This window comes from Alosa alosa, chromosome 15 (assembly GCF_017589495.1).
Source record: "Alosa alosa isolate M-15738 ecotype Scorff River chromosome 15, AALO_Geno_1.1, whole genome shotgun sequence".
NCBI lineage: Eukaryota > Metazoa > Chordata > Actinopteri > Clupeiformes > Clupeidae > Alosa > Alosa alosa.
In genome coordinates this window covers 7,630,417-7,652,055 of record NC_063203.1, presented here as the reverse complement: position 1 = coordinate 7,652,055, position 21,639 = coordinate 7,630,417, and the positions used below count along the sequence as shown (strand labels likewise).

At 45.8% G+C, this 21,639-nt stretch overlaps 1 protein-coding gene and 1 long non-coding RNA gene across 3 annotated transcripts in view; one reads left to right on the top strand and one right to left on the bottom strand.

The window, feature by feature from the left end:
- The first annotated feature begins 2 nt into the window (after window positions 1–2).
- LOC125308198 lies at window positions 3–9,142 on the top strand. Its single transcript, XR_007195857.1, has 2 exons — window positions 3–716; window positions 8,338–9,142. It is a non-coding gene; the product is annotated as an uncharacterized LOC125308198 (long non-coding RNA).
- A 332-nt stretch (window positions 9,143–9,474) lies between these two features.
- bcas3 (BCAS3 microtubule associated cell migration factor) overlaps window positions 9,475–21,639 on the bottom strand; it is a 258,241-nt gene continuing 246,076 nt past the window's right edge. For both annotated transcript variants that reach the window (XM_048264313.1, XM_048264314.1), the window contains one exon: window positions 9,475–12,131. In XM_048264313.1, coding sequence (XP_048120270.1) covers window positions 11,983–12,131 — 149 coding nt within the window. In that variant the 3' untranslated portion in view covers window positions 9,475–11,982. The remainder of the gene's footprint in view (window positions 12,132–21,639) is intronic.

Genomic DNA, 21,639 nt, shown 5'->3' with positions numbered 1-21,639 from the left:
AAGATCGGGAAATCCCACCCCCATCTCCAAGCCAAGCACCGGGTCAGCCCTCAATTCTTAGCCGGTGGAGACAGCACTCCGATCGGCTTGCGCTTTATAATTACGATGAGGTCCTGCTCACCTTGTCCAGGGGCACCAAAGCTACGCACTGAAACACTGTCAAATTGCGATTAATTCTTATTATATTTTGCCGTTGATATTACAGTCATATATATTTAAAAAAAAATAGCCTACAAACCTCGGACTCAACAAAATGAACATAGAACATAGCCTACAAATGACGACAGAAAATACATAATCAAAACAAGCAGGGAAAGCTTTAGTGATCTATTCAAAGCACGATATTTTTGTATGAGTTTTGACCTCCCAACAACCAATAATAATTTGCATTCGCCAATAGGCTGTCTGGTTGGCTAAGATCGCACTGTTGGAGATTTATTAACTTATGAATGGCTGATTTTGCGGAAGGGGAGCGTGAAGGGCGTAAGATTGCCATAGGACGATATTGAACATTTATCCCAACAATGACCATTTCCGCGACTCGCTGCAGCTTTGCGAGAGACTACATGGGAAGGACAGCAGCAAATAAACCGGACATTGCCACTTTAACGGCAGCCCCGGGCCATTCGAAAAAGCGCAGACACAGATGCCGCATTCAAGCAAGAGGAAAAACGGGTTGAAAGATTCTTAAGCCTAAAATCAAGCGAGGAGACAGGGTGAGTGCGAATCCATATTCTATGTCAACTTAATGTCCATGTGATTTTTTTCGGCGATGTATGTTGTAGAGTCCGTGCCTAACACATTTAATGTGAGATCAAACTGACATTATAGAGAACAAAATCTACACCAGTACAGGGTAGGCTATATAGGCTACCGTTTCCGAAACTAAACTAGCATACACTAAATTCATGTATGAGTAGTAAGGCTATTGTTTATTCAAGATAGCATCTGTTTTTTTCCCGTCACTATGTAATTGTTTGTCCCGAGACAAACGGTGAAATTGATGATAAAAAGACATACAAAAATTGGCGTAATATGTATAGCTGCACCTTACTGGGGGTGAGGTGAATTGCGTGCGTGTGTCAAACCACATTGTGAAGTTTTCACCATCCTAACCTGGTGTGGTTCCTAGAGCGAGTTGAGACTGTAGTGTGTGCCTTTAAGAAACCCTTCGGTGGACCCTTGATTAACTTGGATCCAGTTTGTTAAAGAGCCGCTTGGCGCCAGTCGGCTGCCGTACCACAATAAGAACCGTCTCTTGTCACTTCATATTTACCCTGCAATCCTCCAACAGTGCACTCCAATCCCTAACCCTTTCACGCAAAACCTTCGGCTTATAGTTGAGACTTTAGGCTACAAATTCACTTGAGCCGACTCTATGCTTAGCTTTTAAAACGGGCAAAAAATTGATGAATAGACCCAATTAGTTTGCCCGATTCATTTTAGACTCTTTTTGAAGATGGCATATTGACGGCTATTCAAAATTCAACAATTCGGTCCCGTGGCAGAAAAGAAAATTTGTTTTGCATGACATAAGAAATGTTGTTTTGCATGACATAAGACAAAAAAACAACGCACAGTAAAAAAAAAACATATGTTTATTAACCCTTAATATGCCCATAGTTCACCGTCATAACACATTAGTGTTTTGATGGTGGATTTATGATCGGCTTATGCCATTTCGTCTGTTTGCAAAGAACAACTGACTTCTTCAAAACCAGTGAAACTGCCTGAACGCTAATTACGATGCAATATCTATTCCAGTGATGGCTGGGAGGCGTTCGAGAAGGAGAAATAAAAAGGCGCTCCTCTTGATAATGAAATTGATAGATGTATTGAGCTGCAAAACTGTTTACCTTGCAAATTGGAAAAAAGCTATTTGAAAGTCAAGACCTAGAATCAGATTTCTATTTGAAAATGTCCCAACACTAAATAAGGACCACATGAACTGTGCTTTTTCAAGTGTTCAGGTATGTTTAAAATATCAGTTAGCCAGTCAAACTCAGAAGTGGGTTTACACACTTGTTGCTAAAAGGGGTGCCGTGAAAAAACTACAAATTACACAGTAAACCATAAATCAGGAGTACAGCTATGCAAACCTCCGATACATTGTCTGAAAATGGGCCTATCTTATAAGGATAGCCCATCCCAGCTTCATGCAGTTACACCATCACAACAAACATTTGATAAATAATATTTTATAAAGTTGGTTTGTGAACTATTAACAAAAAGTTGAAGTTTGCTTTTAGAATTATTAATAATGAGCAATGATTGTGGATTCAGTTGGTCAAACAGGTACAACTCAGATCGGATGTATAGCTGCAAGGTGTTTTTGTTGATCGTGGTTAGTGAACTAATCATAGGACACAGCGCTCCTCTTTCACAAACTGTAACAAATACTTTAGTCCTATAGACCCGTGTCCACTCCCCTCAGATATTTTTTACAACTAACCATGTCTACTACAATGATCAGTAAATAGTGTGGTATTGTATTGTAGCCTATAAGTCTAATAAGAAAAGTTCAAGAACAGGACGTTATGATAATAGGCCTACCTAAATTACCAAAGTTAATTCCAGGCTCTGTCTGTAATGAACACCAATGCATCAATGTCTTTAAACACTATTTTGCTTTCAAGCAGTTATTTTTTGCTGAGTATTGTGAACTTGCTAAGGAAATAATAATGCGTAGAAGCTTTTAATTAACCGTTAATAATTTATATGAACCGGATCAAAAACGAACTGAGAAATACATGTTAAACAGTAGGCTATGCTGATTTTGGGGCTTTAAGTTTGACATGAGCGTTTTGAATGGAAATAGATGAACAACAGATGAGAATGGTAATGGTTTTCTGTGTTTATACTTAAGGAACTAATCACATCAACACAGTTCCTGCAATTACGCTTAATTTATTTTTTCTTTGCTTCCTCGTTGTACACACTGAAACCGACAAGAATGTAATCAAGTGTTGTGGTATTATCACAGATGACTTCAAAGTCATTGGTGCTGGAAAGTTTTTTTCCAGGCACTGCTACTGTTCAGCGCAGGCTCTACAAAGACGACACGCAACACATCTCTAATGCGAGTGTATTTAACAAGTGGCTGGTGCACCGAGACATTCCGCGTAGCCTACTGCATCTCTTCGGTGTTGCTTACATGGAAGTAGTCTTGTATGTATGCAGCTTTTATAGAGTAGACTACTAAGACGCAACTCCACATAAACCCATGTCACGCAATATGCCCCACTACACTGCTGTTAGACCTTGCGTCCTTGAAATTTCTGCTGAGGATAACTTCTCTAATTGTATTACATTTTTTGGACGGCGAGGAAATGAATATGTTGCTATGAAGATAGTTTGGAGACTTGTCAATACTTTGCACATATGATATGGAATAAGAGGACGCTGTAAGGCGCATTGGTCATTAAATGGCTATTGTTCTTTTTTTCTGCTTTAACATCGTTGCTCCTTCTTTTCATCTTTTCATCATCTCGTCCCATCTCTCTGCATCATCTCTCCTGCTATATTTAGCCAGTAGACTGAGGCCTTGGCGCCAGACCGTTTAAGACCTGTCAAAGTCCCTCATATTTCCCCTTGTCACATGTATACCCAGCGCCTCCGCTAGCTACCAGCCCCCTCTCCCTTCCTCCTTCCCTCTCTCCCTCCCTCTCCCTTTCTCCCTCCACCTCCTTCTCACCATCTTTCTTTCATTCTGGATTTGTCCATTCACGCACACCCTGTTAATGTTTCTTTACATTTCTTTATTCTCATTAAAAGATTGCATTTCATCTTCCACTCTGTTTGCGAACGCATGTAATTTGCTCTTCTCCCAGCCCACTTTGTCTCATTGACCCGAGTCAGCGGGGCTACCGGTGCCCTGTCCCATCCACTTGCTCAAATTGCGACTGATTGGTGAAAAAATAACAATTCATACAGGCAGCTCCAAAGTCTAAAACATGGCGAGAGCCCATGTCTCCGCCAAGCACCCATTTTTATGCGCTCCAAAGACTCCGTTAATGGCAACCGCATACACGAAAAGGGCAGCTGAACACTGGAATTTGTTCACTAGCCTACTCCAAACTCTTTCGACACCCAATACAGTCTACTTGTACTGTTTGTGTGAACAGGGCAGAAAATACCCACAAACTTAGAAAACATACACAATAAACACCTATGCGCCTAGATAAGCCGGGTTGGAAAGAAATAGTCTACTTGACAAATGTAATAACTAGTTATTTGTAGTAAAAAAAAACACCTAAATACAAAAACAATGCAGAAATAATAAGATATTTGAAAATATCTGAATCAGTACAGAATGCACATTTCGTGTTGATCTGATGTCCAATATTAACTTAAATGAGGCCTAAATCGATGGTCCTCGATAGGAAGACATAGTCCAAACTATGCCATTGCTGAAGTAACCATGCACTTGTTTCAAACATCGATTAAACAGACACACTATGGCAATTTCCAAGGTTCCAAAGATAAATAGGCTAGAAGCCAGTCTATAGGACACCTTCCGCAGGTAACAGGTGGGGGCGCTAAATTACCCCAGGGAATAAAGGAGACCTTGCTCCGTTTTCCTGTGCTTATCTATTTTTCTGCAGGTCATAGGCACAATACGCAGTGCGTGTGTGTGTGTGTGTGTGTGTGTGTGTGTGTGTGTGTGTGTGTGTACTTGAAAACATTTATACATAGCTGACGTTTAAACATGAGCCTATTGCTGTTTCATTTTTGTTCACAAGACCTCTGTTTTTAAGACAATTGTAGATTTTGTAGAATTGTCCTTTCTAATGAGTGGCCTAGACCATCAACCTCGGTTACTTAAAAACGGAGTAGCAATGATTTAATGTAGACTTTAAACTTTCAGTGTAACAGGTTTTACATTACACTGGGCATGGGGATAGGGTGCGTTTCGCCTAGCCTATAACATACACAACTCAGCCAATACTGATAAAGTCTGTGGAAACATTTGAACCTGAGGACTCATCAAGCAGGCTAGGGTAATAGAAGCTGAAATCTGTAAACAAAGCAAACAAAATAATAAGATACCTTTTCATCAACAGGCTAAATGAATACGCAAATTAATGATCTCATTTAGGTTGAAGCGGAAGGTGAGGCGTGTAGCTCACAACTATAGGGACAAAGCAATTGCCTGTCCACCCGGAGTGCTTGGGGCGCTTTTGATCTGGAAGCCTTTCCGTGCGGTGCGCTGTGTTGCAGCAGGTGGGTTTGTTTTTGTCCAGTGACACTTCACATGACCCGGGCAAACTCCACCTTCCCCCGTGCTAACCTCCGGGGGTTTTCGGCAGTGCTCAACCGAGAGGACTCTGCTGGCTGCAGTACAGGATGCCTACATCACTTTCTCTCGAAGAGATTTGCTTCGAATTATTAAGGAAGCAATATGGTGGCGTTTAATGCCGCTGTGATTTATATGAATTAGGTTTAATACAGACAACCGATGAACCGCCAGAAGTGAATGTATGATTGAAACGAATGTATTATTAATCCGATTGCTGACCCCATCACCTCTCCCAAATCAAGACGCTAATACTTTTTTTAAAAATCGACCGGAAAAAAGCTAACGGACAAAAAAAAAGGGCAACAAGTGGTCGACAGACCTGCCTTGCTATTAAGCCTAAAGAAAATATGTAGGCCAAGAGAAAGGAAGAAACATGGAGTGGAGTTGGGGAAAACAAATGACAGGCCTACACATTATATGCAAATTCTGCAGCGGCTAATTTGGGACAATTCGTCCTTTATCTAAATTTAACAAATAATCGTTCAATCTACAAACTGCTAATAGTCACTACTCACTTAAAAAGTTAGTTGGGCTTTAATCTTACAACACAGTATAATGTATGCGAGTGGCCCAAGCCTCTATCACTGCTTCGGTCTATTGAAATGAAATGGACCACTTTGATAATCCCACATTGATAGGCTTATAAGGAAACATTCGCAAAAGACCCTCTGGAGCCACTGTAGATGAAACTTAAATTCAGAAATTATTAAACAATCAGGGAACTTTTTTTTTTTTTCAGCGATGCTGGGATATGCAATAATCATAATATAATAATCAGTCTATAAATAACAATTAACCTTATAATACGCAGGTATACTGATTAGCCTAATCAACGGGGTACAGTTTCACACGATACCAGTTTCATATAGCCTATTAATCGATAGGAAAAATAATATGAAAGAATTTTAAATGTTCGTTGCTTTTTGATGCTTTATGTTTTTTTAGCTGTTTTCCCCCACGGTTTTCAGAAGGGCACCTTTCCACCACTTGCAGGTCACGAATGCATTGTTTTCTTTGCACTGATTTGATGTTAAGCTGTTAAAATGACATGATTTTAGTGGGTAGGTAGGCTACCCATACCATCATCAGATCTTCTGCACACAGACCTCACGCTGATGAACATGATGTGACCGCGCGCACACAGGTGCTCGCGGTGTTCCGGGAGATAAGATGATCTAATCGAGTCCATTCATGAGCTAATTGACACGCTTGCATCACCGCTGCAAGATGCGAATGTAAAAGCCGAACTGAAAACAGACATCAGCTCCATTGTAAGTCTAATAATAGGCTATAGACACAAATAACACAAAAATAACATTCAGTTTAGTCTTTGGTGGGTATTGACAGTTCATCTGGTCAACACAATTTTAAGATCGTCTATATTAAGGTATAGTTTCACTTCAAAGCGGATTGTTGACATGGTAATTTAGGGGAAATGTTTATGACGGTGCTTTCGGGTATATAGCTTAGTCAACAAATGATTTATCTGAATGGCCACAGAGGGTCTGCAGTTTGGAGGCGTAATGTGATATTAACAAATTATTTTAGGCGACAGAGTTTGTGTGTTTGGTAATTCGTCTTAATCAACAATTTAAGCAAGCAGCGGTTTGTGCTGTCACCAAATACATCAAGCATGATTCTCATCCGTTAAAATCCAGCAAAAGGCATCCACTTGTCTGGTTTGAACGTCACATTATAGCCAGACTCTTGTTTATTTTTGCTGTGTCGACCTGTTGAGTGTGATCCAAAGTTCACGGTGCAATCCGCGCAACAAGAACATTGAATTTTATGTGACGTGATATGAAATTATACGAGGTTTAAACATTTTTAAAGTTTAACTTAATTTACAGTAGGCTACACCGTTTCCGTAACATCCTCACATGACATCATCTAATTATAAAAAGCCTAACCTAACTTGCACACAAATAACCCTCTTAGCATGTAGGCTAAGAAAACCGACGATGAAGGAAGTTAGCTGCACTGGTTTACGTGGTTTATATTATGAGCATGTCTTTACACAAATTGTTGTGGTCTTCTAACTCCTAACAAAGTGTAATGTTATAGACTGCACACGTACCTCTTAAAATTAACGTTTTATTTAATTTGACAGGAAGGCACAACAGAGTTTTTGCCAATCAGGTCACTGCGTAGCTAAATGCTTTGACTGCATTCCACTTTAAGTGTCCAGTGTTAACCAACCACATGTTGAGGTCACAAGCAGGCAGCTGATCAGTGGAAGTAGCCTATACAAAGAGCAGACAAAGCAACGCATTTTAAAAAGCACTTGTCCTAAATCAGTGATCGCCAAATTAGGGTACGTGAGTTCAAAGGAGGCTTTCTAGGTTCCTTCCTCCTCCTCTTCTATTTCCGTGAACGTAAATTAACTTTTACCTGAAAAGCAACTCGAACCTTCCTCATTTGCTTGCCGGTGGTTTAAAACTCGACCAAGGGGAGCAGACAAATTGGCATGCAACGTGTGCGCCTTGGCCTGCGGACTGCATTGAGTCGACTGGCCATGGGCCGCAGAGGTTGCCGTCTGCCAGTGCTGTCGCGCTGGCACTCTGCTCTTTTAAACATAATCAGATTAACAGGGTGTGTATTGTGCATCTTGACCAACCTAAAGTAAATGCACCACAACTAAATTTGAAACTCATTGCAACCCAGCTCAAGAAGTGCCCACATTGATTTATGAGCAAGGATGACACTTTATCTACAGCAAACATCATTACCACTCGAATGAGAGTGCATAAATGAAAGGACAAGAGAACAGGCTATAAATATATGTCCATCAGGTGATGCAGTTTGCTCTATAATTTGGTCACCCCAGGACTCCTAAAGAGTTGTATAAAAGACACTGGGCTCCCACCACCTCCAAATGACTCTTATCTCTAGGCCTGATATTTTTAGGCTGCAAGCTCCAGAGATGTGACATGACCTGACCCTCCCCGGGCCAAGGAGATCTGTGCAGGTATATCATTCCCAGTCTCCAGACGCCCTCTTTCCTCTCTCTCTCTGTCTCTCTCTCTCCCCCCATACAGGCGCTGTGCGGGGGCTAGGGCCAGGGCGGGGCCCGTCCTGTCCATGGTGAGTGGACCCAAGGCCTGTGTGGGTAAGAGAGCAGGGCACTCCACCCATGGGCACATCCCCCTGGACAACACGAAGGAGCCAGCAGGGTAGATCATTTCACATTTGCAATTCAACGCGTCCATAGCAGACATCTTTAGAGACTTACAGGCGTTCACACGAAAGGGAAACACAATCCAAGTGTGCCAGCAAATGATCACAGTGTTCTTTTTCCTCCAAGCCACTTATGCAAAATGCAGTAGTATTGTTTCATTGAACCTCACAGGAAACGGCATATAAAAGGCAGAGAAGGCAGCCCCAAGGTTATCTCAGAGGTATGTTCTGTAAAGAGGCTTCACATCCGTCATGTGAAACAGCCAGAGTACTGTAAGCAACCTAGGCCACAGCACACAGGAACTGATGACAAGCATGGCAAGACCATAGACCACTCAGTTGTGTTCTGCAAGCGGCACCGTAGCACACGCAGTTGGTACTTTTAGGAGAGATGCTCAAAAAGATTTTCTACAATGATGTTGTTGCAAGTCTGGCAGGGTGTGTTCATTTGTAGACAGTACTTGTGTTTCTTTAGCGAGCGAGATATAATGTCTGAATGTCACAGGATCCTTAAATATATCACAGACAAAATGACTTTTTTTGTGTCTGAAAACATCTTTTTTTAACAAAGACTAATGTCAACTTGTGTCTATTCCTCCTGCGGCTTTCGTTGCCTTGTTCTCTTGCTTTCTCTGTGATCTCAGACAATAAAGACCATTGCATTTACATCAGTCTGGTTTTGTTCGGGGCCTTTGACGAGACCCAGTTCATGTTTCACGGAGCTGCGCTGACATCAGGGCCTTTGATGGTTATTTATGACGGTCTTACAACACTTTTAATAAAGCCCACAGTTAATCATAACGGCACGGCGATACCATCTTTCTACAAGCCGAGTGGAGTGCATTGGTTTTACATATTTCACAATAATTGCAAAATAATAATTGTCAAAATTATATACACACACACTCTCTCCCTCACTCACTCACTCACACACACACACACACACAAAGATATTCTGCATGCACGAAAAGAAGTGACTGTGGCAGTGTAGTCTTGGGGAAATATTTTCTGTTTAATTCTCTTACAAATCATTTGACATTAGTATTTTAATGGAAGGAAAGCTAATTACAGACAGTAGTGGGACTTGACAAAAAAAAGAAAGAATAGCCAATGAAATGGAATTAGTGCATGTTTAAAAACAAAAACACTTAGAAAGTCACAACAGCCTGGAGATGAGTATGAGAGATTGTGGAGGACAGCAATCCTGACTGGCCAAGCTAAGACACCAAAGTGAGAAGAAGGAAGCATTTATTCTCAATACAAAATTTGCTCAACATGTCATTACAATATTTTCCTTTTTATTAACACGCAGTAATGCCATTGCTCAGTACACACAATGCGCTATTAAGATATATTACACATTAAAATGGAAAAAAGCTGTGAAATTTACTATTTAAAAATATATAGGTATGTGTCCATCGTTGTCTTCAAAGAACAGACAAAAGGCCTTTTTTTCTGAAGTCTTTTCATGTCACTTGCGCAGATTCATGGCTAAGGAGGGGGCAATAACATTCAACGTTTAAACAAACAAAGCAAAGAAAAAAATGTTTACAGTTCTCTGGTGCTTCATTCACAGATACACCTCATGCCCCTTTAAGCCACTATTAAAGCCATACACTAACAAGCATAAAATTCTCCCCTCTCTCCTCTGTAACACTCAAAGCCATTCATTTTTATCTAATACATGCATTGCTAGGTCATGTACAATCAACATGGGGCACTTTTTATTTGTAACTGTCCTCTGCACTAGCATACTTGGCTAAGTGTTGAGGCTGTAAATCTGTGGTAAATGGTAGATCTACTTCGGAAATTAAACATAATTTCATAATTTCATGTTGATATCGAAACAGTTTTAAAATTAGTGCAAGTTATGTCAGCTCAGCTTGGAGATATTGGTGTGAACTTAAAAGTGAGCTGGTAGTTAGCCAATTGTGTAAGTGTGTGTGTGTGTGTGTGTGTGTGTGTGTGTGTGTGTAAAACCTGATTAAACACCAGGTATCAGGCTAAAGGACCACCCATGCACCACAAGACTTTTGGTGTTAGGACCATGGCTCCTACTTTAACATGAATAGGCTCCAAATAGCTAATTTAAAATCCCTTATGAAAAAACAAAACAAAAGCAACCCATGTAAGAATAAACAAATCAAAGGATTGAATACATCCTAAAAAAAAATCTGAAATATAATTACAGCAACGGAAAATAAATCACCCACAAAGGCTCAAAAATCTTACAATATGAAATCCATACCTCTGCACATGGAGCAAGGAATACAAAGAAATTTGCTGAACAATATCAGGTTCACAAGAAGAGGAAAAAAGAAGAAATCAATAAAAACGGATGTCTTAGTAAGCCATGCGTATGTATGAAATAACAGAATGATTTAAAAAGGGCACCTGGCTAAGCTACTATAGGGGCTAACTCAATTCTAAATTGCGACTGAGGATCTGCAATTCATGTCTTGCCTGTCTGATTATGCCTTCATCTGTTTTCAACTTGAAATGTGTTTCCAAACAAAAAAAAAACATGTCTGAGGAAAAGGTAGAGTATCACCTGAAGGCAATTACAATTACACATCTGAGAGACGAGGAGCAGCGGCAGCATCAGCAGCAAGCGCTTCAACAACAAACACCACCACCACCACCACCACCACCACGCCAGCCAACCCTCAGCTCAGCCTGACTCGCTGCTGGATCCGTTTAAAGTAAACACTAACGATCGCATGACTTCATGCTCACGCTCAGTGTAGAGGTAATCAGTACACACACACACACACACACACACACACACACACAGACAGTCCCACAAGCATGTCTATTCAGTCATTGAGTCGTGGAAACGGTCACATACTGTATAAGAGGAGATGATGATGATGATGATGATATCAATGGTGGCTCACATCCACAGGTGAGTGGAACAAAATGATCCCTTCTATCAACATCAGACAAAAATATCACATATCTGTATCTCTCTATCTCTCTTCCTCTCTGTCTCTCTCATTTACTGGAACAGAAGGGAATAATTCATCCTATGACGACATACAACACCTATGAGTGCTGTTGTAACACAAGTTAACATGAAGTTATTCAGTTACGGCGTAGCGTAGCATAGCGCTGGGAGACAGGGTCATCCTTATTCATTCATCCTGACTTGAGATGTTGCCTTATCGACCATTGGGAGGCTGGGATCCTGGGATCAACTGGGCAGTGGTCAGGGTTGGGGTGAAGAAAGGATGAAAAAGACACAAAAGAAGAAAGGGGGAAAGGGGGAGGAGAGGAGGGGTGAGTGATGGCCTCATAGAGAAACATCCCATGTGTGTGATCCCCCTAGGATGATGGGTATGTCTTAAACATCACGATTGTCTGGCGGGCGATCAGGGGGCAGCAAGAGGAGGGATGGTGGTGGTGGGGTCCAGGGGGGTAGGAGATCCTTCTCTCCGTGTGTGTGTGTGTGTGTGTGTGTGTGTGTGTGTGTGTGTGGGAGGTCTCAGGAGAAGCGTGCGGGGGTCTCAGGGGAAGCCGGTGGGGAAGAGACTGAGCGGCTGGCTCTCGTTGGTGGGCAGCGGCGAGCGATAGCCCTCGAAGTTGCGGGGGATGCTGCCGCTAGTAGATCCAGAACTGTTGCTGAGGGTCTCAATGCTCCCCTCCCTCTGCAACTCTGCTCAACACACAAGAAGAGTAAAACAGTGTTAAAACATATACATATACATACATAATTACATATACATGCAATCATATGTTTACACCAACACACAGTACAACCCCCAACATATAAACAGTACATATAAATATGTGTACATACAAACACATGTGCTCATAGACACAAACAGAAACAAATATAAGCAAACATGGAAGATCCATATCCATATGTGCATAATATACACAGATGACCTAAAATACAAACTCAATCATAAACGTGCACACACACACACACACACACGCACACACACACACACACACACACACACACACACACACACACACACAAAGTATTTAGCATCACACACACACACAAAGTATTTAGCATGTCTGAAACCAATAAGCACGGAAAGGCTCATATACTTGCAGACAAGATAGAGGTCCCGATACCCAACACCAGCCAGCATGTAAACACATACGCCGTATTGACCAAGTAATTATTGAACATCAATATTTACTCCTGCCCAGATCTCCGACAGGAGTTCAGAGCTGGGTCTCCGGTCTCGGTACGTTTCCTCTGACCTGTGTAAGTGTGTGTGAATGTGTGTGTGTGTGTGTGTGTTGTGTGTTTCTTCTCAAGCCAGGCACTGGGAGGAGTGATTATGAGTGATTTACATGCTGAAAAGTAAATGGTCCTCCAGCCAAATAAGAAGCAGGGTCCGTCTGGTGCCAGGCGTAATAAAGCGAGCGCTGAGCGGCCTTTGATCAGGGGCTTGTTTTACATGCTAAATCCCGCTAATGTGGCCGCATGACGAAGACAGGGGCAGAGACTGGGACTGGGGCTGGGGAGGCCGGCCGGTTCTGGGAAGACATTGCCCGCTGCCCGATCCCGGCTGCCGTCACCCTCCACATCATCACAGGGCGCTGTGCAGGGCCAGAGGTGCCAACATAGGGGCAGGAGGCCCTGAGACACATCCTTCCTCTGCTACACCTTGAAAACACACACTCCACTCATACACACACACACATACACACCTAAATAGTTACCTACACACATGTGAACACACAAACCAATACATGTACGTGCACAAACTGCGCGCGCGCAAACACACACACACACACACACACACACACACACACACACACAGTTAGCAGTGAGGCACTGCCTTTGTGAGTGATGGGGAGACAGGGATGTGCTCTCTTCTCTTCTCTTCTCTCTATTCTTCTGCGGCTCCATTAAGGAAAAGCAGCTGGCCCCTTTCCTCAGCCGTGATTATGGGAGTGCTCCAATTAAAGGCATCCCAATGGCCCCTTCTGCCATTTCCTGCACTGGGGAACCTCTTTCTCAGCCTCTTTTTGGAGGGGGCGTGCGTTTGTCTGCTTGGCCTTGGCGTGAGGAGAACTAAATGGTTTCCTCGTCTGGTGGAGAATGGGCAGCCTGGTTGGTTCTCTGTTTGTGTGTGTGTGTGTGTGTATTAGTGTGAGAGTGTGTGTGCGTGTGTGTGTGTGTGTGATTCAGTAAGTATATGAGACTGTGTGTGTGTGTGTGTGTGTGAGTTAGTGTGAGAGTGTGTGTGTGCGAGAGTAAGTGTGTGAGTCTGCCACACAGTACCCCTTGGTTGCACACACACTCCCACTCTCCAGGCCACTCCTCTCCTCAGGAAGCGAGCGGCCCTGTTGTGTCTGCCCGGTGCTGGGGTGAACCGTGGTCTGGTCCTGCCTCATCTCTCCCCGAGGACTCCCGGTCTGGCCAGAGCAGGCCACGTGACTCTCACTGACGTGTGGACAGTGGACCGCACAAGAGAACGCAAATAACAGGCAGGCTCTCTCCAGTTGTGGACGTTCGTAATAAGGCCCAGTTGTTTTAGGTGGTGGCCAGAGAGTTTCTCAGAAATGAAGAAAGTGAATGCGAGTGCGCTAGCACGCTAGGGGGACGTTGTCCATTTTGAGGAGCCGAAGGAGTTAGCCTTTACTAGCCCAAGCGCTCTACAGCTAGGCGTTAAGGCCTGACTGGGCCCCATAAATGCTGTCAGTCTACAGATCAGCACTTCAGAATGTCAGACAGCAGAGTCCAGAGCTCCAGGCGAGGACACATGACACTAAAGAGTCTTGTAAAAGGTTCACACAAATTAGAAAAAGAGAGAGAAGATAGATGGACAGATGGAGAGATACTGTAGATAGATAAAGAGTGAGAGGGAGAGGGAGAGAGAGAGAGAGAGGTGATTTAAAGCACTGTAGCTGCCTGGCTGCTCTAGCGGTTAGCTGCAGCAACTCGATCTAGGTACCGATTCTTTTCATACCGACAGCACTCGGTGGTGACCTGGCGAAACATAGATCTATATGTAAAATCGGCAGAACTCTCCTTTAAGGAGAATCTCCTGTGTCAGATACTCTGGGACCACTACAGCCAAGTAGTATTTCAGATCCCTGCCCTCCGTAGAAACACAGCGTCCCAAACGAGAGATAATGAGAGCGAATAATACAGCAGCATGAGGAGCACAGATGAGTGAGATGTCCACTAACAGCATCGCTAACTCCCACAGAAACACAAGCCCACGATATCACATCACCCCCCCCCCCCCTCTCCCTCCCTCCCTCGCCTCTGAGGAAGGAAATTCAGTTTCTGCCATGTCTGTGCCAAATGGTGTCTGTGCATAAGGTTTAAGTTCTAAACATGACATACAGTAAAACATGCCCCTCCATCTCAGCACGGCATGAGCAAAAGGGCTCGGAATACATGTGCTTGCTAATATACGTGGTGTATGTTGACATATATCAGATGCACACAGGCCATATCCTCAGCGTCGTATTTTACCCTTTATTACTTGTGGGTAATGGAGGCTTGGAGGATTTGGAGAGGTGAGGCCAGGACTTGTAATACTAACTACACAAACACACACACACACATGCACACACACTCCCATTCCCCACATCCTTCCCTCATGCCTCTGTCTTTTATAGAGTGTCACAGACACAGACACAGACACACACACACCCACCCACACACACACTTTTTCACCCCCTCCTCACACACATACATACATACATACATACATACATACATACACACATACACACACACCTACACACACACTCATTCTCTCTCAATCTCTCTCTCATCCCCAAACACATACAGTACTCTCTCTCTCTCAAACACACACACAAGCACACACAAATACACATATACACACTCTATCTTTTTCTCTCCCTCCCACACACACATATGCACACACAAATACACTCTCTCTCTCTCTCTCTCTCTCTCTCTCTCTGCGATACACACACGCAGACTGAAGGACAATGTTTTCCAGCCTGGCTCAAACAGGAGGAATGGGCTGGCCCGACCGTGGCGGCCAGTGACCTGAAATCAAAGCGGTGTCATGAGCCTGCGGTGTGGTGTGGTGTGGGGGTGGTGTAGCGGGCGGCGGTGGTGGTGGTGGTGGGTTGGCGGCACATTCCCTGTGATGATTTGCGCATGAGAAGGGTGTTTGTTTGCTTTGGTGCCGAGCATGCTGCCCACATACCCTTGTGACAGGTGCTCATAAATTCTACAGTAGGGTCTGAAGTGAAGGGAGCGTGCCAGAGGGGACCGCACTGGATGTATGTATGTATGTGTATGTATGTGTGTGTGTGTGTGTGTGTGTGTGTGTGTGTGTGTGTGTGTGGGGTGCGTGTATGTCTTTGTCTCAGACAGAGCTATGTGTGTGTGTGTGTGTGTGGTGCGCGGGCGTGTGTGTGCGCATGCAAGTGTGCAGGTAAAGGGAGTGAGTGCGTGCTGTGCATGCAGGTCTGTGTGAGTGACTGAGTGTATGTGTGTGCATGTGGGTCTGTGTGAGTGAGTGCGTGTGTGTGTGTGTGTGTGTGTAGGTCTGCTTTTCCTCAGTGCAGATAGTGGCCAGTCTCAGTGCTGTGTAGCCTTACTGCCTGACCCACAAACACAGTGTATGCCTGTGTGTGTGTGTGTGTGTGTGTGTGTGTGTGTGTGTGTGTGGGAGTGGGTGAGGACTTTATGCAAAAATAAACAGCAGGAGCAATTCAGGCTGGTTTACATGCTGGGCCCAGACGCCAACCAGACAGCGGGGCGGCCTGGGTCAGGGTCCACACCTGGAGGAGATTGGGCTGGCGTGAGCCCCACAAACGGGCCCAGACGACGGGGAGAGAAGAGGCTGGGCTGGGCCGGGGGTGGAGGGGTGGATGGAGGAAGAGAGAGGGGGATGAAGAGACAGAGAGAGGAGTGGTTGGCGTGGCGAAGGAGTAAATAATGGCGTCACACTTTTCTGCTTTCCTTTGGAGGGAGGTGTGTGTGTGAAGGAGAGAGGGGTGGCAATCTGGCTATGTGGCCACTGCTTTACACGCGATACTTTCACACATGCACAGACATTATATCTATCGGGCTCTCCCTCTGTCTCTCAAACACACAAATACACACACACACACACACACAGACAGATACACACAGACACAGAGAGAAATGAAGCAGGCTGAGCATTCGTGTAAAATAGAGCACACTCATATGTAGCTCCTTGTCTCTATCTTTAACACTGCATAACACACACACACACACACACACACACACACACACACACACAAACACACACACACACACACACACACACACACACACACACACACACACACACACACAACATACCATACACTACACAGTTGAACAATGTAATCTGAGAACTCTAAAGTTATGGTCTCATTCAGTCTACCTAACCCCTTGTTCTTCTATTGTACACTTACACACGCTTCAAACACATATATTACTTCTCACACATTCCTCTCTTTCACACTCGCCCTCTCTCTCTCACACACACACACAACACACACACCCCTGTGGAGATGTGTGTGGCGCGGTAGGAGATTTATAGGCTGTAATCTGTAATGATATCACTTTCATGGCAGCGCTGGCTGCGTGGGCCTACACATGAGGAGGTGAGGGGTGGAGGTGGTGGAGGTGGCGGCGGCGCGTCTCAGCTCTGAGCCCAACGGCCCCTTCCTCCGCCTGCCTCCCTCTGCTCCGTCTGGCCTCCACCCCCACCTCCACCTCACGTCCGTCTGAAGCCCACTTGAAGCCCACCTCTAAGCCGTGGAGCGCCCTTCTGCAGAGCCACAGACGCCTCTCTGCTCTGGGGGGTGGGCTGGTGGGGGGGCCCTAATCCTCTGGACCGGGGGCCCCGCCAGGAGACACTGCCTGCCAGGCATGAGCCCTGACCTCACAGCTTGTCCTTGCTAACCCTCTGCTATTAAATGAGTGTGTGAGTGTGTGTGTGTGTGTGTTTATGTATAGCAAATGTGTGTGATGGTGATGGCATGTTGCTGTGTATGCTTGTTAAATCTCTGTGTGTTTTGTGTGTCGAAATATGTTATGTCGGTGTCTCAGACAGAGCTATGTGTGTGAGTGTGTGTGTGTGTGTGTGTGTGTGTGTGTGTGTGTGTGTGTGTGTGTGTGTGTGTGTGTATGAGAGCATTATGATTGGATGATGATTTGGGATGGTTAGCATCATGGGCCTGGGTGCGATCCTGATGCTGACGGAACATGTCTGCTGGCCGCCACAGGCAGACAGGCCCAAAGCCTGGGATAGCCTCTACTGGACACAAGGCAGAGAGGGAAGGAGGGAGGGAGGGAGGGAGAATAGAAGAGAGAGAACAGGGGAGGGAAGAAAAGAAAGATTATGTGAGAGAGAGAGAGAGGGAGTAAAAGGGGAAGAAAGAGGGAGAGAGAATGAGAGAGAGGGAGTGAGAGGTAGAGTGAATGAGAGAAACGCTGTGCGGGATACAGAGGGAGAGAGAAAGAGGGGGAGAGAGAGAGAGGGAGGGATGGAGCCAGAGAGAGGGGAAATGGAGAGCCGAGAGAAGGAGAGAGAGGAGAAGGAGAGAAGAAGAGAAAGAGAGTGGGAGAAAGGGAGAGAGAGGGAGACGGAGAGAGAGCAAGAGGGACAGAATAAAAAAGTGAAAAGCCAGCATCGGTCAGGGTGGGGAGCGACGAACAGATTTGAATAAGAGGTGAAAAAGGGACAGAGAGAGAGAGAGAGAGAGAGAGAGAGAGAGAGGAAAGGAATGGGGGAATGGAGAGAGTGTTGTCGTGTAAAGGCAGCAGGTGATGAACACTATAGACGATGTTGTGTGGTGTGGTGTGGTGTGGTGTGGTGTGGTGTGGTGCAGTGTGGTGCAGTGTGGTGCAGTGTGGTGCAGTGTGGTGTGGTGTGAGTGCGGTGTGGTGTGGTGTGGTGTGGTGTGCGGTGTGGTGCGGAGCGGTGTGCGGTGTGGAGTGGTGTAGTGTGGTGGGGTGTGGTGTGGTGTGGTGTGGTGTGGTGTGCGGTGCAGTGTGGTGTGGTGTGGTGTGGTGGTGTGGTGTGGTGTGGTGCGGTGTGGTGTGCGGTGTGGTGTGGTGTGGTGTGGTGTGGTGTGGTGTGCGGTGTGGTGTGCGGTGGAGTGGTGTGGCGTGGTGCGAGGCACGCAGCTGGCGGCCCCCAGCTGGCTCTGCTTAGCGCTCCTGAGTGGAGTCAGGCCCCGCAAGATAAACAGCCACCCCACTGCCTCTCATCAGAGTAGCGCTCCACAATCACAGCTAACCTCAGATACCCAACCCACACCCACACACATGGACACACTGAGACACACATATACACACACACACTCTCTCTGTTGCACACACACACACACAAGCCAAGATGGTGCAGTGTGATCCATCCCCAGCAGCTGTGCTATCTGGCTCCACACAATTACAGCTGTGCTCCTCCAATGAGGACATGTCAGCACCTTTAGCCACTCAGCCGCCAGCACCGCCTCTGGGACGAGGCTCAGTCAGGGATTCCTTGGAGATTGCGCCTCACCCACAAAACTTCAATTAAGATCTCAAAAAGAACTTGCCAGTCCAGGACTAGCCTGTACGTCCATGACATCACCCCTTTGGTGATCAAAAGTGTTATGTGACGACTTTCAAGTAAAGGAATCTATAGCTACTGATCTCCTCCAGGAGGTCTTTCAGAGGACCAATTAGACATTAGGGGAAAAAATGGCCACCAACTCCCAGAAGTCTCGAGCTCTTCCCACGAGGGACACTCAGTGGACTCCGCCTCTGAGGGCAATAAACTGGCGACCAGCCGGTTGAATGGTACGCCGATCAAACGATCGGAGGTCCCGCTCAGATATCACTACGCCAAGTCCCGCCACGAGGGTCTGTAATCTTCCCCTGCGACACGCCCGGCTAATGGCGCCTACATTACAATAATAACCGCAGATAATCCCGGCAACAAAAGCTGAATTTAGAGGCTCATCCCTTGTAAGCAGGGCATTAGCAACACCCTGCGGTGGCTATATTACAGAGGTAGCCATCCGACCTGAGAGAGAGAGAGAGAGAGGGAAGGAATGGGGGAATGGAGAGGTATTTATGCATTAAAAGGCAGCAGGTATTGAACACTATATAGGCGATGTTGTGTGGTGTGGTGTGGTGTGGTGTGGTGCAGTGTGGTGCAGTGTGGTGTGCGGTGGTGTGGTGTGGTGTGGTGTGGTGTGCGGTGCAGTGTGGTGTGGTGTGGTGTGCGGTGCAGTGTGGTGTGGTGTGCGGTGTGGGGTGGTGTAGGGTGGTTGGTGTGGTGCGGTGTGGTGTGCGGTGTGGTGTGGAGTGGCGTAGTGCGGTGCGGTGTGGTGCGGTGTGGTGTGGAGTGGTGTAGTGCGGTGCAGTGTGGTGCGGTGTGGTGTGGTGTGGTGTGGCGTGGTGTGGTATGGAGCGGGTGTGGGGAGTGGGTGTGGTAGTGTGGTGGGTGTGGTGGGTGTGGAAGTGTGTGGTGTGCGGTGTGGAGTGGGTGTGGCGCGTGTGGTGCGTGGAGTACGAGAACGGGTGAGGCATGGCGGCGGGTCTCCAGCTGGCCCTCTGCTTAGCCCCTGGAGTGGAGTCAGGCCCCGCAAGATAAACGCAACAGCGCTTCATCTCCAATCAGCCCTCATCAGAGTAGCGCTCCACAATCACAGCTAACCTCAGATACCCAACCCACACCCACACACATGGACACACTGAGACACACATATACACACACACACTCTCTCTGTTGCACACACACACACACACACAAGCCAAGATGGTGCAGTGTGATCCATCCCCAGCAGCTGTGCTATCTGGCTCCACACAATTACAGCTGTGCTCCTCCAATGAGGACATGTCAGCACCTTTAGCCACTAGCCGTTAGCTAGCACCGGGCCTTCAGACGAGGCTCTCAGTCAGGGATTCCTGGATGTGGATTATGCCTCGTTCTAGACTACAAAAAACTTCAATTAAGATCTCAAAAAGAACTTGCCAGTCCAGGACTAGCCTGCACGTCCATGACATCGACCCCTTGTGATTTAAAAAGTAAGTTAAGGTGACGACTTTCAAGTAAAGGACCTATAGCTACTGATCTCCTCCAGGAGGTCTTTTCAGAGGACCAATTAGACATTAGGGGAAAAAAAATGTCACCAACTCCCTGAAAACAAGAGAAGTCTCGAGCCTCCTTCCCACGAGGGACACTCAGTGGACTCCGGCCTCTGAGGGCAATAACCGATGACCAGCCGGTCGAGTCATGAGGGCGCCGTATCAAACGCATCGGAGGTCCCGCTCATGATATCACTGGCGCCTAAGTCCCGTCACGAGGGCCCGTAATCTTCCCCTGCGACACGCCGCTAATGGCGCTCACACATAACAACTGCAGATAATCCCGCAAATGAAAAGCTGGACTTAGAGGCCTCATCCTCTTTAAAAGGTGGGCATTAGCAACACCCCGGCGGTGTTTGGCATTACAGAGTGTGTGTGGCCATCCGACCTGAGAGAGAGAGAGAGGGAATGGTAGTTTCAGTTATGGGAAAAGAGAGAAAGAGATAGACAGTGAAAGAGAGATAGAGAGATAGAGAGAGAGAAGGGAGAGATGGAGAGAATAATACTATGAAAGGATAGTTAGGGGAAAACAGAGAAATAAACAGAGAAAGAGAGTGAGTGAATGGCAAGATGATGGTCAAGTTAAGGGGGAAAGTCTGATATGAAGAGAGAGAGAGAGAGAGAGAGAGAGAGAGAATGTCCACCCCACACTGATGTATCCCCCCCCCCCTTCTATGTATTTTTGTTTTGTTTTTCGTCTTATGGTCTTATGTTATTATGTGTTATGTTGCATGTAACGATAGCTTTGGCAACACTGTTCCCATACAGTCATGCTAATAAAGCAACTTGAATTGAATTGAGAGAGAGAGAGAGAGAGAGAGAGATCTAGAAACCAGAGATCTACAAAAAACACTGAAAGAGGTGAGAGAAAGATAATAAGAAAGGGTACAACGAGCTCAAATGATGAGACGGAGAAAAGGAGGAAGAAGAATGTGTGTGGAGAGATATACAGAGAGAAAGCAAGAGAGGGGGGGGGGCAGCCAAGGAGAGCGATATCTAGCTGGAGAGGTGGAGGGGATGACCCATGATGACTCTGGGAGTACCCTGTGTCCAATACTGCTGCGGCGCTCAGGCTATTTTTAGAGGGAGTGTGAGCGTCCCCCCTTTGCTGTCT